General features: G+C 43.1%; 1 protein-coding gene across 1 annotated transcript; it reads left to right on the top strand.

Moving 5' to 3' along the window:
* The first annotated feature begins 14384 nt into the window (after positions 1-14384).
* On the top strand, positions 14385-16882 carry LOC128461704 (general transcription factor II-I repeat domain-containing protein 2). Its single transcript, XM_053446762.1, has 2 exons — positions 14385-16432; positions 16567-16882. The coding sequence occupies exons 1-2, from the start codon at positions 14617-14619 to the stop codon at positions 16587-16589; spliced, it is 1839 nt and encodes a 612-aa protein (XP_053302737.1). The 5' UTR covers positions 14385-14616; the 3' UTR covers positions 16590-16882.

The following is a 16882-nucleotide window of genomic DNA, read 5'->3' as shown; positions in this document are numbered from 1 at the left end:
CAGAATGGAAATGAGCTGATTCCAATTCAGTGCCAGGTATTAATGTTTGAGGGGAGGGGGCTGATTCCAGTCGACCCTCCTTACTGTTGCAACAGAGAAACCAGGCTTAGTAATTGGAACAATGACTCCCTGGGTAGAATTGATCGTGTTGGGCCACAGCGGCTCGCCTATGGGAAACAGGGCATTGATCCAAGGCTCCTGATTTATGCCTATTTGAGTGGCTTGCCACATGGGTGACCGAGTGGCACATATTTCACCTGGAAGGGTAAGGAGCTGGGTTTCTGTTCATGGGTTCCCATCAGGACAAGGGCACCGTGTTCCTCCTCTCACAGTAATAACACGCTGTGTTGAGTAAACAGTGTCAGGGCAGAGAATATATGCACTGTGTTTGAGAGCAGACCACGGCGAGGCCTGGATCATTTGAGCTTAAGTGGACCTACAGTTAGGTCCATAAATATTTGGACATTGACACAATTTTCATCATTTTGGCTCTGTACACCACCAGATTGGATTTGAAATGAAACAATCAAGATGTGCGTTAAGTGCATACTTTCAGCTTTAATTTGAGGATATTTACATCCGAATCAGGTGTAGGAATTACAACACATTTTATATGTGGCCCTCCCTTTTTAAGGAACCAAAAGTAATTGGACAAACTAACATAATCATAAATGTAATTGTCACTTTTAATATTTGGTTGCAAATCCTTTGTGACGTCCTGTCATTTTAGTTTGTTAATTTCAGTCTCTTTGTATTTTCTGTTTCCTGTTTTATTTTGTAGTATCTGTCCCTTGTGTGTGGTTTCTATCTTCACTTCCTTTCGGTGATTGTCTTCCCAGTCCTCATGTGTTTCACCTGTGGTTAATTGCTCCTGCCTTCCCTCTGTGTCGCTATTTAAGCCTGTGTTCCCCAAGCCCTTGGTCGGTTTGTACTCGTTGTTTTCTACCCGTTTCCACACGGGTCAGATAAGGTTTGTTTGTTCGTTCCTGCTGTCTCGACCAGCTTCCTCGTTCCTTGTTCTCTGTGCGCCTTGACGCCAGAGTTACTTGTGTTAGTGTTCCTGTTTGTTTTTGTCTTGTTTAAAGACTCTTTTTATATTAAATACCTTTTTGTTTGTTACCTCTGCATCCTGGGTCCATCTCCTTCCACCAAACCGTAACATCCTTTGCAGTCAATGACAGCCTGAAGTCTGGAACCCATAGACATTACCAAACAATGGGTTTCGTCCCTGGTGATGCTCTGCCAGGCCTCTAATGCAACTGTCTTCAGTTCCTGCTTGTTCTTGGGGCATTTTCCCTTCAGTTTTGTCTTCAGCAAGTGAAATGCATGCTCAATTGGATTCAGGTCAGGAGATTGACTTGGGCATGGCAGAACATTCCACTTCATTGCCTTAAAAACTCTTTGGTTGCTTTCGCAGTATGCTTCGGGTCATTGTCCATCTGCACTGTGAAGCGCAGTCCAATGAGTTCTGAGGCATTTGGCTTAATATGAGCGGATAATATTTCCCGAAACATTTCAGAATTCATCCTACTGCTTTTGTTGGCAGTCACATCATCAATAAATACAAGGGAACCAGTTCCATTGGCAGCCATACATGCCCACGCCATAACACTACCTCTACCATGCTTCACTGATGAGATGGTATGCTTTGGATCATGAGCAGTTACTTCCCTTCTCCATACTCTTCTCTTCCCATCATTCTGGTACAAGTTGATTTTGTCTCATCTGTCCATAGGATGTTGTTCCAGAAGTGTACAGGCTCTTTTAGATGTCGTTTGGCAAACTCTAATCTGGTCTTCCTGTTTTTGAGGCTCACCAATGGTTGTGGTGAACCCTCTGTATGTGCTCTTGTGAAGTCTTCTCCTGATTGTTGACTTTGACACAGAAACGCATACCTCCTGGAGTGTTCTTGATCTGGCCAACTGTTGTGAAGGGGTTTTTCTTCACCGAGAAATAATTATTCTGTCATCCACCACAGATGTTTTCCGTGGTCTTCTGGGTCTTTTTGTGTTGCTGAGCTCACCAGTGCGTTCTTTCTTTTTAAGAATGTACCTAACAGTTGATTTTGGCCACACCTAAAGTTTTTGCTATCTCTCCGATAGGTTTGTTTTGATTTTTCAGCCTAATGATGGCTTGCTGCATTGATAGTGACAGCTCTTTGGACTTCATAATTAGAGTTGACAGCAACAGATTCCAAACACAAATGGGCCGAAGCTTCATGGTGCTTCATTTGCTCTACTGCGCCATCAAGTGGACATTAAATGTAATGTAATTATAATGAAACCATGGCTTTGGTGTGTGAAGCTTTGAATTGAATAAACGAATTAATGAGGTTTGTGATGCCAATACACGTACACGTACACGTACAAAATGGATAACAGTTAATTTATTTTTATTTAAAAACAGCTTCTCAACAGTGCTGGGTTTCAGGCGGATTAATTTTTTTGAAATAATTTCGCCTGCTTTAGAAACTATCATTTCACAGCGCACAGATGATGCTGGGGTACAAAGAAAAGATACCGCAAGTTTGTACAAGTTAGGAAATAAATTCCTTTTCTCCCTGCAATACTCAGAATATATTGCAAGCAAACGCACAATAAAGTCCCAAGACAAGTAGTGTGGGGGGGGGGGGAATCCATTGCGTTTCGCGGCCCCTTTTATTTTGAATCGCGCACCAAACCCGCGAACCCTTTCCTGAATCAGTGACTTGCTCGCGAGGCTTCGAACGTCATCACATACGTCATCAACACAAGCCTCGATACGCGCTTCATAAAAATCATCCTCGATTACTCGACACACGGTTCGAAGCCTCGACACGGGAGGACATATCACTAGTACAGAGCCAAAAGGATGAACATTTTGTCAATGTCCAAATATTTATGGACCTAACTGTAAGTGGCACTGAGAGGCTGAATAAGAAAATCAAGTTACATCACATCCATTATATTCATTTTATCTGTGCGTGCAGAACCTGCCGCATGAGCAGAGGAGAAGGAAGCGATGAAGCAATGTCTGTGCTAATGCATCAACCGAGACCGGGTGTAAGTGTAGTTAAAAGTTTTTATTTTTTCAAGTCTTACAAAATACAGTTTTGAGAAAATGGAACAGGATAGTGAATGTTCTCTCCATACGAGTGAATTTGCCAACCTCCAGTAGATTAGCAATAACCAGCAGATGTTATGGTCATATCATAAGTTGTGCAGCTAAGCGTCATTGGGTGTTTCGGCCTTTTAATCGCAAGACACCCTCTGCTAAGGCAGGCCCACCACAGGCTGCTCAGACCTGGGTGTGTGTCCCTAACATCTTGGGGCCCGGTTGGGGTCTTACTTCCTGATCCAGAGCCAGTGGCTGCAGCATCCCTGACATTAATTTGCTCTGTGGGACCGTTGGATGCTATACTTCATTCAAAAATGTATTTTAATAAACTTTAATAAAGACAAATCAAGTTTGTGACCATTTAAAACAAAGGACAGGCAAAGTGCAAATATATTAAAACAATTTAATTCAAGTTTGAACCCAAATAGAGGTAAAGTGCCTACACTCAAAATAAATAAAAAATCAAGTATCCATTTTTAGCAGCAATAAAAACAACAACAAAAAAACTACAGCCATTCTTTGGTCTTGAAAATCTTTTGCACTTTGCAACTACTTGAGGTATACATGTCCTGAAGTGTGTGCTCAGCACAGTGCACAGAGGCCCATCTGGCTATTTGTTGTAGCATTTGAATGGCTGCCACCATATTGGACCCGTTGTCAGGGACTACTGCTTTTACTTTTGGGGGCAAGATGTCAAATTTTTCTAAAACCTCCTCCATCCATGACATGAAGTTTGCAGCAGTATGCCTCTCCTCCAGAGGCATGGTGGCAAGGTTAAAAGTCTTCATTTGCTAATCTTCAGTGAAGAAAAGGCAGAACACTCCAAGGTATGCATCAGTGGCACAGCTGGTCCACACATCAGCTGCCAGTATGAGGGAGCCATTATCCTCTTTTAAGCTCCCCTTAACCTATAAAGATGTCTGAGGTGATTTGTGTTAACATTTTGAAATGCAAAGACCCACACAGTGTATACAGTAAACATACAACATATGGGTTTTAGATTAAAACAAATTTGGACATTAATGTGGCTATTTTAGGATTTAGTTTAAATTAATTGATAAATATATCGAATTTTTTCATGAACTCTGTTACATAAAATATATTTTTGCTTACATCGAATATATAATAGCTATTATGTGTGTGTATTTGATATCAGAAAAGTTGTCTCGTATTTCTTTTCCATCAAGTGGGTGAAATGGGTTCTGGATGGCAGGTTGTATTCGGGGTTGAACTGGCGTATCATATTTTTAAACCCTTCACCATCAACCATGGAGAGTGGCCAAAGGATAACATTACACTTTTACACTCTTGGGGGGAGGGAGTTGCCAAGACAAGTCCGCTATCTCAGCGGCCTGCACCAGCTGCACATCGATCCAGTGTTTCTCTCACTGGATGTAGAGGAGCCAGTGAAGCATTCCAGATGGGTGCTGTGAATGTACGTGCCATCAATGTTGTGAATGACTGTGCCGAGCGTGGCGTCAAACTCACATCGGACTTTGTGTTAGCAGCCAGGATCGAGGAGCCCCTGCAGAATGTGCTGCAGGCAGTTGAGCATGACCGCTCTAAACAGCCAAATCTGCGCCACTGCAAGCGCAAGCTAGACCAGGACTAGGATTCAATTTCAATGTTGTTCCTTTTTTTCTTCAATAAATAAATGTTGTTCTATTGAAAATAAATGTTCTCAAAAACAATTTCTTGCGTTTTTTTATATTGCATAGGAAAACACCCAAAACGGCCCATTTTCATATTTTTCACATGCTGTGTTCCACTTCTAAATCTCAATGAATTTCCCCAAAACTTTGCATAAGTCATTTTTATTTGTGTCCGAACAAAATGCAACTTCAGACGGTTTGATATTTTGAGATTTAATTTTTGCATTGCAATTTGATGCACCTTAACGTGCATGCGCGTCCAGGTATGGTCCAAGTGTAGGCGTGCATACACAAATTGTTCCTTGGATTGCATGTAGCTCATAATTGTTATAGTTCACCACATTTACAGCTATTTGTAGAGTATAATCTTTCTGCTGAATCTATGTATATTCTGTATGTCCATTGTCTGAGTCCAGTTGCTAATTTATTCTCCCATTTATATTCTCTGGCTGCACCATATAGTTGCATATCCTTACTCAGTTACTTAGGAAAGATGCAATTCTATTTATACGCAATGTAATATATTCATCGGTTTACCCTAACCTACTAGTTTTAGTGTCATAATTTCTAATGTGAAATGGGTATTAAAATGTATTAACAATAACATTCATGTTTAAACAAACTGTAGGCTGCCTGTCATTGTAATAACTGCTGTGTGATGTCTTGAGCATCAAACTGATATTTTTTTCTTCTTTTTTTGATGTAGAGAAAGCATGCAAATCATAAAACAAAATATGAGGCGCTGATGGGACTGAAAAGGAAACAGGCTTTGGAAACTGGGAGTTCCACCCACAAACAGACCACATTGGTGAATGCCAGATCAATCTGTCAGAGCTCAATCGACAAAGCTGTGGTGATGTTTGTTGTCAGAGGGCTCCAGCTGTTTTCTACAGAAGAAAATCAAGCCTTTAGGGGTGGGCAATTAAGTTTCTCGAGGGGCCACATGAGAAACATGGACAGTTGTGGAGGGCCAGACCAATTAGCTGAACTCAATTCTACTCATAATAATTTGATAAGCCTCTACAGCTAAGAGTAAATGTTATGGTTAGGCAATGAAAAAGTGAGGCAGGCAAAGTAATAACGCCAACATTATATCACACTTTAATCAACATTTTACAAGAACAAAATATGCAATTTTTTAGCAGTATTCCAAAGATCAGCTTTAAATTAACTGTATACAAAGTGCTATTACTATTTACACATAGTCTTATCATCCCAATTGCTGGTTGTTGTTTTTTTTCTTGTTAGATAAGAGAAATCTAGTCTGTTTTGGGCTTGAACAAGTGCACTGAAGTCAGGTTGAATATCTGAGGTGGATATGCGAAGGACAGCCATCGGTTGTAACACCTGCCAATTTGTCCCATTTGAGTCCCAGCTTGTCCAAGCATGCAGTTACCTCCGTGAACAAATCACTCCCAGTCGTCGTCTCTTTTATTGACCGCATTGCTGCCAGCTCCTCAGTAAAGTCAAAGTCTTTCGTCATACAACGTACACAGATGAGTAACTGGGCTGTGTCGCGGACATCACAGCCCTCATCCAGAGCCAAGGAGAAAAAGTCAAAATCGACCACTATCTTTAGCAGCTGAAGCTCGAGATTTCCCGCGATGTCCTTGATCCTTCTCATTACGTTTCGTCCGTAAAAGTCTCTCCGTGCTTTGTCTCGTAGTGGCGGTTCAAATTGTAATCCTTAAAAACAGCGATCTTTTCTCCACAAACTAAGCACACGGCTTTCCCTTTGACTTCAGTAAATAAATACTTAGCAGTCCATGTCTCGTTAAAAACTCTATCTTTCTTGTCTTAACGTGGGCTGACATTGTGGTGGACTAATAGCTAACTCACATCTCTTCTTAACTCCGTTCGCAAACACATCATCCGCTCGCAGGCATTCAGGATGTACGTCAGGTAAATGTTTAAAAAAGGCACCTTAAAAATAAAAGAAATGTTGTTGTATTCTTTGCATGATGTTCACTTATTTACATATGATTCCTAATATTCCGTTGACCTCACGCGGGCCGGTCACAAACAGCCAAAGGGCCAGATGCGGGGGCCGTCCATTGCCCAGGGGTCGGATTTATAAAGGATTGCGTAGGATTCCTACTAAAAGTGTGCGTACGCACAAAAGCCGGAAATGGCGTTGGCCAAAGCTAATTCCGATTTATAAAACCGTGCGTACGCACACCTGAACGCAATGTTCACAGTCCACTTGGAAACATTCGTACGTGGATCTGCCTCCAAATCCGCCCTCCACACGCCCACCGTCAACCATGAATGGTCAATGCAAAGCATGGCACGAACATTAAATGATGCCGCTGACCAATGGGTTTCCACCGTGAGTCCTGACGGAGGCACGGCATCAAGCGATGTGAAGAGGAAGTGAAACTTTCTGACACTGACATCGACGTGTTCGTTAGTGAGGTGAAGAGCGATTTTATGGGACAGCAGTGATGTCACTAATAAAGAAATACACTGACACTCTGCCGCTGCTGTGGATAACACACTGTGTGAGATCAGAAATCAGGGTTCCCACGCTTGCCTTGAAAAAAAATTCCATGCTACCTCCTGATTTTCCAGGTACCATATTAAGTAATGATCTATAGGCCCCTGAAGCTTTCCGCGCCCCCCTCCCCTCACAAACACAACCCCCTAGGACACCTGACTACTAACTTGATTTAAAAGATGTGCCAGTCAAGTCTACATTGTAAATGCTTAGAGATCATGTGTTATTGATATATCAATGCATGAAATAATGCAACAATCTGTAGATGAACAACAATTTATTGAACGGGAACTTTGAGACACATGAGCACTGGGATTGATATTTGTTCTCTCTTCCACTCCTCTCCTATCTTATCCTGTCCTCTCCTCTCCTTCCGTTTCCGGTGTGAGTGAGTGGTGGTGGTGGACGCGTGAGTGGCGCGGAGATTCAAACTGTGTTTAGCCTGTTTATGGGTATTTCTGTATTTTTTTATACTTTTCTCATCGCTTCCGTTTTATGAAGAAGTAGGTTTTCCTTTCTCGTTAATATTGTTTTTGATTACTACCGAGAGACCGCTGGTTGTGTCGGCGTCTCTGGAGGAATGGCGTCCCCGGGGACGCCTCCTCCGTCTATCCGGCAGGGAGTGCGGATAGTCCCACCGGTAGAGGACATTAGGGTGGAGGAGGTCCTGCTGGCTGTGGGCGAAGCGGTAGGACACGATAATTTACTTTTCGCCTCAAGAATGAGCAGAGCGGTGGTGGTTTTTTTGAAAGAGGAACGCCAGGTGCACCAATTAATTGAGAGTGGCCTGTTGATTAGGGACAGCTTCGTGCAGGTGAACCCGCTGTCGGTCCCCGCAACACGGATCACGGTATCCGGAGTTCCGCCTTTTATTTCTAATGATTTATTAAGAGCCGAGCTGAGCAGGTTCGGTAAGTTTTCAAGCGGGTTCAGGATGTTAAGTTTGGGCTGTAAGGATATTAAATTGAAACATGTGCAGTCCCTGAGGCGGCAGGTATTTATGTTCCTGGAGTCCCCCACCAACACTCTGGAGGTCTCCTTCAGAGTGAAGCGGGGACGGCCACTACATGGTGTACGCCAGCTCCGGGAGCATCAAGTGCTTTGAATGCGGGGATGACGGGCACATACGTTCCTCATGCCCATAAGCAGAGATCAGAGGAAGCGGCAGGTGACGGCAGCGGCAGCGGACCTGCTTCCGCTGCCGCTCGCGAAGAGGCGGCAGCGCCTAGCGCCGATACGGCGGCTGCACTCAGCTGCTCAAGGGGCGGAGGAGTCCGTTCCCACCACATCGGTGGACGCTCCTCGCGCTGAAGTGGCACAGTCCACTCGCGGCAGAGTTTTGAGTGGTGAGGATACCGTGAGTGGGGGGGAAGATACACAACCTGGAGGTGAGACTTCTGAGATGCAGGGTCCGACAAAGAAATCACGTGTGACTGAGGAGGTAAAAGAATCCTCCCAGTCTGCAGCTGCAGAATTGTCACAGACAGTAAAACACGTTGAGGAGGCAGTTCCCTCAGATGCCACAGAAAGCATTGATAACACCAGTGAGGGACAGGGTCAGTCAGGCAGTCAGGCTGCATGTGGAGACATGGAGGATGAGTCCGATATAGAGAGTGTATCTTCTGTTGGGACCCCAGCTAGGAGTACCTCTCTCTATACGCTGGAGGAGATAAACCGTTTCCTCGATGAAACCTTCGGCAGGGCTATTAAAGCAGATGAGTATTTTGAGGACACTGACAAACTAATTAGATCTGTGGCTGTATTAAAGAGACAGGTGGGCTTTGAACAGTTGGATGAAAGGAAAAGATACCGTTTAAAAAAACACTTAACAACATTGAGGAAAGATGCGAAGGGAAAAACCATGAGAAAGACGAGGAGCATGCTAAACTGACGTCATCACGTGGTGTTTTCTCCTTCAATGACTACTGTTCTTTTCCTGTTTACTTTTCTGCTGTTTTTTCATCACACCTGGATTTTCAGAACCACTGTTTTAACACCATTTATGAGTTCTGAAATACTGCAGTCTGCCCTAACCCTAACCCAGCCTAAGACCCAACCTCAGATGAGCCGGCTGCACCAAACTGGACCTTCTGATAAAGATGAGAGGGAGCAGCTGCATCAGGTCTACCAGACCGGTCAACTAGGTGTTGGAGGAAGCCTGTGCCGACCTCTCACAAACCAGGAGAGCCTTCTGCTGGGAAATAAAGATGTGTTTCTCTGTGGTTGTTTGTGTTTGTTCCCTCAGAGCTGAGCTAGTTGATGAGATTTACGTTCATCACGAGCCGATGACAGCGAGTGCGACTGTAGAGGATTATTACACCGAGATGAAATCCCATCGTCTGACTGCAGTAAAACCCTAGAGGCTCAAGATGGAGCAACATTTGGAAAGGGTGTGGGTCCTGAGAAACACAGAGGATGTGCTATGTTATTTTTTCCTATCTTTATTCCACAGCTGTGTTTCAATTCGGAGATCAACATCTTTCCAAGGCTGCATGTCAAGACCAAATGAGGGAATTTGCTAGTACAGTTCAATCGCTGCTGGTCGGCATCGGATGTTAAAACTCTTAAGGTCCAACTTTAAAACTGTGTGCCGGATAATATTGTTAAAGGAAAGAAAACTTAAAATGCCAGAGGAAACAGCAGTTTTGGCCATTGAGTAAGTTTTCATCTCATATCAACACAAACTGCTTCCCCTAGGTTTACGATGGCTGAAAGGGTCAACGGCCAATGGACAAGCTGGTGAGAAGAAGAGTAGACTGTCCCACTGAGGTGGTCAATAGACCAGGAGAAGTGCATTCAAGTTTAATTTGAAATGTCCTGTCACCACCAGGGGGCACTGTGTTTGTAGTACCAGATGTCTGTGTAGATGTTGTCAGGCCGGAACTCTTGTCAGACATGTAAAGTTCGGAGAAGATTGGGACGATGTACGTCCAAGATACAACAACTTCAAATTCTAATCAGCTCATCAATGAGTCCAAGTGAAATGTCAGGTAATTCCCTCCAGGCCACCATGTGCAAAAATCAAATCAGATGTTTATTGAAAGTGAATGTCTCATAATGTCCATCCACTGTCTTATTATTAACAGATGTTAATAATGTACGGTGAATTTGCACATCCACTGAACATTTGTACATTTGCACTTAACTTATTCCTACTGTATTATTCCACCTATAGTGTATTCATATTTTTATATATTTATCCTGCTCTTAGTGTATTCATCATTCTTATATCATACCTTACCTCTTAATACTGTTCATATTCCATTTATATTTCCATGTATATTTCTAACTGTACTACATATTTATTTACATATTCCATCTCTGCACTTTAACTGCCATTTTTTTTGCTCTGCTGGTTAGATGCTAAACCGCATTTCGCTGTATATGTACTTGTACTGTGCAATGGTAATAAAATTGAATCTAATCTAATCTAATTCTTAGTTTGGTTTATTTTCAGGTGGCAGCCAACGTCGAGGGGCACTACCGCCCCCTGCTGGATCTCTTATTTCCCTTTGTGACAAATGCCTTCCTTTGTGTCCTGTTCCTGGCTCCGCCTCTGCACTACAGTAAATACATCAAAGACGCCATTACATCAGAGACAATCTGACATCAAAGCATCTGTACAATCATAGAAATTCCTCTTCTTTGTATCAGATGAGTGATAGAAATGGTGGTGGTAATAGGAACCTTGAAGTGGTTCTTATTACCGAGTTGTGTGTTGCCACCCGCAAAGAAGTAGAAACAGTTAAACATATTCAGAGCAATCACCTGAAGCTCATATCTTAACAGTGCAGTCCACTGAGGAAAAAAAGATGATCATGACAAACAAGAACGATGACAAGTGTGAGAACCAGCAGCTGAGAAGTCTTCTGCAAACCATCGATGAACTGAGGGAGAAAGAGAATGAAGAGAAATTAAGAAAAGAGCTGGAGAAGATTAAACAGATGTTAATAATGTACGGTGAATGCATTTTGAAGCGGAATGCGTCCAAGCTAAGAGACACCTCAGACGCCTGCTTCCCAGTCTGTCTGCCGGCTACAAGCCAAGAGCAACCGGTGCTGGAGCCAACAGAATGCCCGGAGAGCCGCCAGGAGGAAGTCTCACACAAGCATGAAGCAGGGAAGTCCAGTAAAGAACTGACATGTATGGAGGAGAGGTCCAAACTGTCTCAGGACCAGTGCAGGGAGGCAGTGAAGGAAGCAGAAGACATCAAACAAATGAATAGTTTTCTGAAAAATGAAGACCAAATGCTCCTTGAAGAGCTGGAGACGATGAAGGTGATTGACCGACATGTCGTGGCCTCGCAGGCAACAGAAGAAATCACGCAGCCGAATCGGGAAAATCCAAGTCCGGAGCTCATTGGAGAGCGTGAGAGGATAACAGAGGAGGAGAACCCCCCACAGATGGTCAGGGACTGGTCATGTACCGAGGAACTCACTGAGGAACTGGAGAAAATGAATGAAATGAGAAGACAGGATGAAGCCGAGTATGAGAGGACACATTCCTCTGATTCCCCTTTCAGGTCAGATAACTGTGAAATAGCCGCTCCAGAGTTATATCAGCATCAGAAACTGGAAAAAGCCAATCAGCTGCTCCAGGAGTTGGTGGCAGATTACAAGGCCAACATGGTCACTCTCATGATCCAGGTCTCAGAGATGCGGAAGACTCTGCTGAGTCTTCAGATAGAGCGGGCGTCACTTCAGAAAAGCTTCTCAGAAGCTCAAGCTCAACTGAGGTCAGAGACCAAGTCAAATGTTGCCTTGCGCTCAAAAATCCAGCAGCTTAGAGAATTATTAGAGCAGCAGCGCAGGCAGAGCACAGGAGAGCAGGAGGAGGACTCGAGCTCTTCACAGCTCAGCTCCCAAGAGCTGCCTCAGAAGAAGAAGAAGAAGAAGAAGACATTTTGGAGGAGGTTCATTGGCCTCTGTCTTTGTGGCCGAAAGGCTGGGAAATGTCAAAGCTGCATTTAGTGACTCTTATCTTGGTTATTATATATTTTTAAAATATTAATAATATTTTTGGTGTATAATGGTTGCAGCTAATGTGCACTATGATCACAACCAGACTGCTTCTCATACAATATGTCTACTCACATATTCTACCATTAATGACAATGAATCTGTCATTGATGCTCCCTTCATCTGTATCAGACGTTTTATCTTATGTATATGATTATATGCATATTTTTGTGAAGTTTTGTTGAGGGTTGAGGACAACGGATGTTGCATCTTGTTACGATCTATGAAACAATTTGTGATTGTGTTGAATGTGGGCTATACAAATACAATTTTAAATGTATAGTTACACCTGAATTAAAGAATGCTGATACATGTAAAACACAGTTTCTTCCTGCATTTCTTTAGCAGCTGATAAAGTTGTACTGGCACCATCAAGAACGAATCACACAAGATGCGATATTTTAATAAAATAAGACTCATGTTTATGCCTTATGCCTGGACATTGGGTCTGAGAGGCTTTCACCTCATCCAATAAGGCTAATTAAAAGTAAATGCATTGTACAGTGATGTAAAACCAGGTCCAGGTGCAAGATGCCCATGGAAAGACGGACAGCAGACCTCCAGTGGAGGGTGGTGCACGGGGCGAAAGCTACAAACAGTTACAGAGTGCACCTTGATCCGGAGCTGGGGGAGGGGTGTACCCTCTTTATCAAGCTGAAACACTTGAACATTATTTTTTTCAGTGCCTTCGGCTCGAAGCACTTTTTTAAGTTGTTGAAAGACTGTATTCAAGGCCTGGGAGGATTTTTTTTTCATTTGTTTTGTTCATCATGGCTGGAAATATTCTGTAAAAGAGATTGGGAACTGAATATTGCCCTTTAATTTGAGAAACTGCAGTTTGTATGGATGTGTGCATGGGTGTGTGTATAACCATATATTGAAAAAGAAACTTTATGTATTATTTGCTAACCTTGTTTTTTTGGGGCTTTACAACTGGTGGTGGATGTTAGAAGTGTACTTGTTTCCTGGGAATGTATAATAAATGGAGTTTGAAAAACCAAAAACCTCTTCTCTCCACACCTCCCCTCTCGTATCCGCTCCTGTCTTCTCTTCCTACTCTTCTCAACTCCTCTCCACTCTTCTCCCTTTTCCTCTGTCATCCTCTACTCTTGTATCCTCCTCTTTCATCTTCTCCCCTCTTCTCTTCCTCATCCTGAATCTACAGCGTGTCATTGTCACTCACTCCTGTAATGCATCACACATTTGAGATTATGAGTCTAACGTAGAAGAGGTAATATGCCTACCCTTACTCTGTAAAAGCTTTTGTAAATCAAACTAATGAACCTAAAAGGAAAAACATAAGGCTGGTTCCCCTGTGGTTCCTCAGTACAGCAACCTCAAAAATGTCTCACCCCAAATGTTCCTATTTAGTAGTATCATTTTTTTAAAGAAAAAACGAAAAATCACAAAATAGCTAAAAGTAGATATAAGAATGAATGTTACAAAATTTATCAAGACTAGACTGGTCATGTCAACTAGTATAGAAGTAATGTCACAGCCTAATGTGAAAATGTATTGGTAGTTAGCTAGCAACGCAAGCTAGCCAACACTAGCTAGTTAGTTAGCAAGCTGAATGTTGGCTAGCAAGATTGCACTGCATGTGCTTGCTAACCATCATTAATGAATCCAAATTCAAAACAAACTCCCCTAAATGTGGTGAATAACACGGTTTTAGGAAAAGTCAGTGAGTGAAATACATATGGGGATCGAACATAGTTCTAGTATTTTAAAAGCAAGGTAAAAATTACGTCAACAATTCTAGTGTTAGCTGAAGCTAGCAAGTTGCAGCTTGCTAGCTAGCAAGATTGCACAGGTTACTAACTAACGTTGATAAACCCAGGTTTATCACACAGTTGAAACACAGCTTCTTACATTAGAGGATAAACTTGCATAAGAAGTTTCACTGTAGATGTCAAGGCTCCCGTGTTGGCTTGGAAATGCATGTATTTGACCCTTCTATTGAGATTGCGAGTTATGTTTCTCGGTTATTATTCCCGAAGTCCACCAATCCGAAACTATACTTTTAAAGTCCATATCACCAGGTTGCCTCATCAAATTCCAACATCCAATACACCAGATAGGATGCCAAGAGCATGTTCTACAACACATGTGTCAATCTCAAGGCCCGCGGGCCAAATGTGGCCCGCCACCTTGTTTTATGTGGCCCGCGAGAGCTGGTGCATTATTGTCTGAAAATAAGTTCACTGTATGCTGCTTAAAAGCGCACGTTGACCGTAAACTACATCTCCCACAATGCATTTCGACGCGCCCGTCAAGGAAACAGTCGTCCTGCAGTAACCCCGCTATGCGTTCAATACACCGGTGGAAAGGAGAAAGTTAACAAAACCCCAACATGTCCAAGAAGAGAAAGATTGATGCACAAGGAAGGCTGTTTCACGAACGATGGGAAAACGAATACCTGTTTGTACTTCAAGGTGAAAAACCGGTATGTCTTGTATGTTATGAGGCGGTGTCGGTCGTAAAAGAATATAATCTACGTCGGCATTTTGACACCAAACACGGAGCTCAGTATGCTAAATTCAGCCTCCAAGAAAAACAAGGAATAGCAGCAGAATTAAAAGGCAGACTGCAGTCGCAGCAGGATGTGTTCAGAAAAGCTACGGGCAAAAACGATGCAGCAGTGAAAGCCAACTTTATCGTGGCCGAAGAAATCGCCCGAGCTTCAAAGTCTTTTTCAGAGGGTGCATTTTTGAAGCAGTGCATGCTGAAGGTGTGTGAGCAGGTGTGCCCCGACCAGATACAGACTTTTAAAAATGTCAGTTTGTCAAGAAACACCATCGTGGACCGAGTTAAGGAACTGGCAGGAAATCTCTCAACACAGCTGGCTGAAGAGACACGGAGCTGTCTAGCTTTTTCATTAGCTGTGGATGAAAGCACAGACAACGTGGATACAGCGCAGTTATCCATTTTTATTAGAGGAGTGAAGCCGGACCTCTCTGTCCTCGAAGAGCTGTTGGATGTAGCCGCCATGCATGGGACCACAACGGGTCGGGACATTTTTGAGGCAGTGGAGAAGTCCGTAAGTAAGCATAAATTGCCGTGGGAAAAGTTGGTGGGACTAACTACAGATGGAGCACCTGCGATGCGTGGAGGAAAATCAGGCTTGGTTGGACGAGTGAAGGAGAAATTGCAAGAAAGTAACTGTCACACGCCCCTGATAACCTATCACTGCATTATCCATCAAGAAGCTCTGTGTGGAAAGGTTCTGGAGCTGGATAATATAATGACCACGGTCATGAAAACAGTGAACTTTATTCGAGCGCGCGGCCTGAATCACCGGCAGTTCCAGCTGCTCTTGCAGGAGATGGGCTCGGAGCACGGAGATGTGCCGTACCACACAGAAGTAAGGTGGCTGAGCAGGAGCAAAGTCCTCAAACGATTTTTTGAGCTGAGGGAAGAAATTGTTTTTTTCATGCAGAGCAAAGGAAAACCGTTGCCTGAACTATCAGATCCAAACTGGCTGTGTGACTTTGCTATGTTGTGCGACATAACCGTGCATCTCGCTCATCTGAATGAGAAACTCCAGGGACGTAAACAAGTCATCACACAGATGTCCGACATGATCACAGCTTTCCAGCGAAAACTCGATCTATGGAAGTGTCAGGTGGAACAGGACAATCTCGCCCACTTTCCTGTTTGTCAAAGCATCTCAGCCTCCATTCCCGGTGCTTTTTCATGTTCTCGGTTGGCTACCAAACTGAACCGGTTAATGTGTGAGTTTGATCTGCGCTTCTCTGACTTTAAAGCGCAGCAATCTGGTTTTGACATTTTTACAAATCCTTTCACCACCGACGTCTGTAGTGCACCCCATCACCTTCAGATGGAGTTAATTGAGCTTCAAAGTGACAGTGGCCTGAGAGCAAAGTTCCAGGATTCTGCAATCGAGGACTTTTACCGTCTCCTGCCCCCTGGTTTGATGCCACAGCTCCGACTTCATGCTGCTCGTGTTCTGTCCATGTTTGGGAGCACCTATCTGTGCGAACAGATGTTTTCAATAATGAATGTAAACAAGACCAAGCACAGATCACGCATCACCGATGACAACCTGCACGCTGTTTTGCGGATTGCCTCAGCACAAGACCTAAAACCAGACATTGACACCCTGACCAACGGAAAAACGGTGCCAGACATCCGGCCAGAAAAAATAGGTAAGCATTTTCAAAAATCCTTTTTTTCCTTTTCCTTTTATTTAATAAATGCGTTGTATTTACTAAGAACAGTAGAATATGTGTACAAATTAATGATTGTGCTTGCATTTTCTTTTTGTGTCTTTTATTTCCAGAACATGATGATCAAGATGAATGAGGATGTGTGAGATGGCGTCTCAGGATGAGGAGGGATCTACTTGTGTGTTCAAGGACAGGCAGCATTTTGTTTTGAAAAATGCTGCTTCTTTCATATGTTGGTTGTGCCATAGTCCTACCCCCCTTTGACTTGAATACATAATAAATACAGAAACAGTTATCTAACAATATAATAAGTTGTAGTTTCATTTATTTTAAATTCCATTGCATTTTGTTTTCATACTGTTAATGTGGCCCTTCGAGGCGAACCATTATGCTGATGTGGCCCTTGGTGAAAATGAGTTTTACACCCCT

This window comes from Pleuronectes platessa, chromosome 18, assembly GCF_947347685.1.
Source record: "Pleuronectes platessa chromosome 18, fPlePla1.1, whole genome shotgun sequence".
NCBI classification, from domain to species: domain Eukaryota; kingdom Metazoa; phylum Chordata; class Actinopteri; order Pleuronectiformes; family Pleuronectidae; genus Pleuronectes; species Pleuronectes platessa.
Note: the sequence above shows the minus strand (reverse complement) of the source record. Positions and strands in the feature narration are given on the sequence as shown.

Coding starts and splice junctions, on each gene's coding strand:
- LOC128461704 (XM_053446762.1), top strand. CDS start 14,617: ATGTCCAAGAAGAGAAAGATTGATGCACAAGGAAGGCTGTTTCACGAA. Junction 16,433..16,566: donor CATCCGGCCAGAAAAAATAG/GTAAGCATTTTC, acceptor TTTTATTTCCAG/AACATGATGATCAAGATGAA.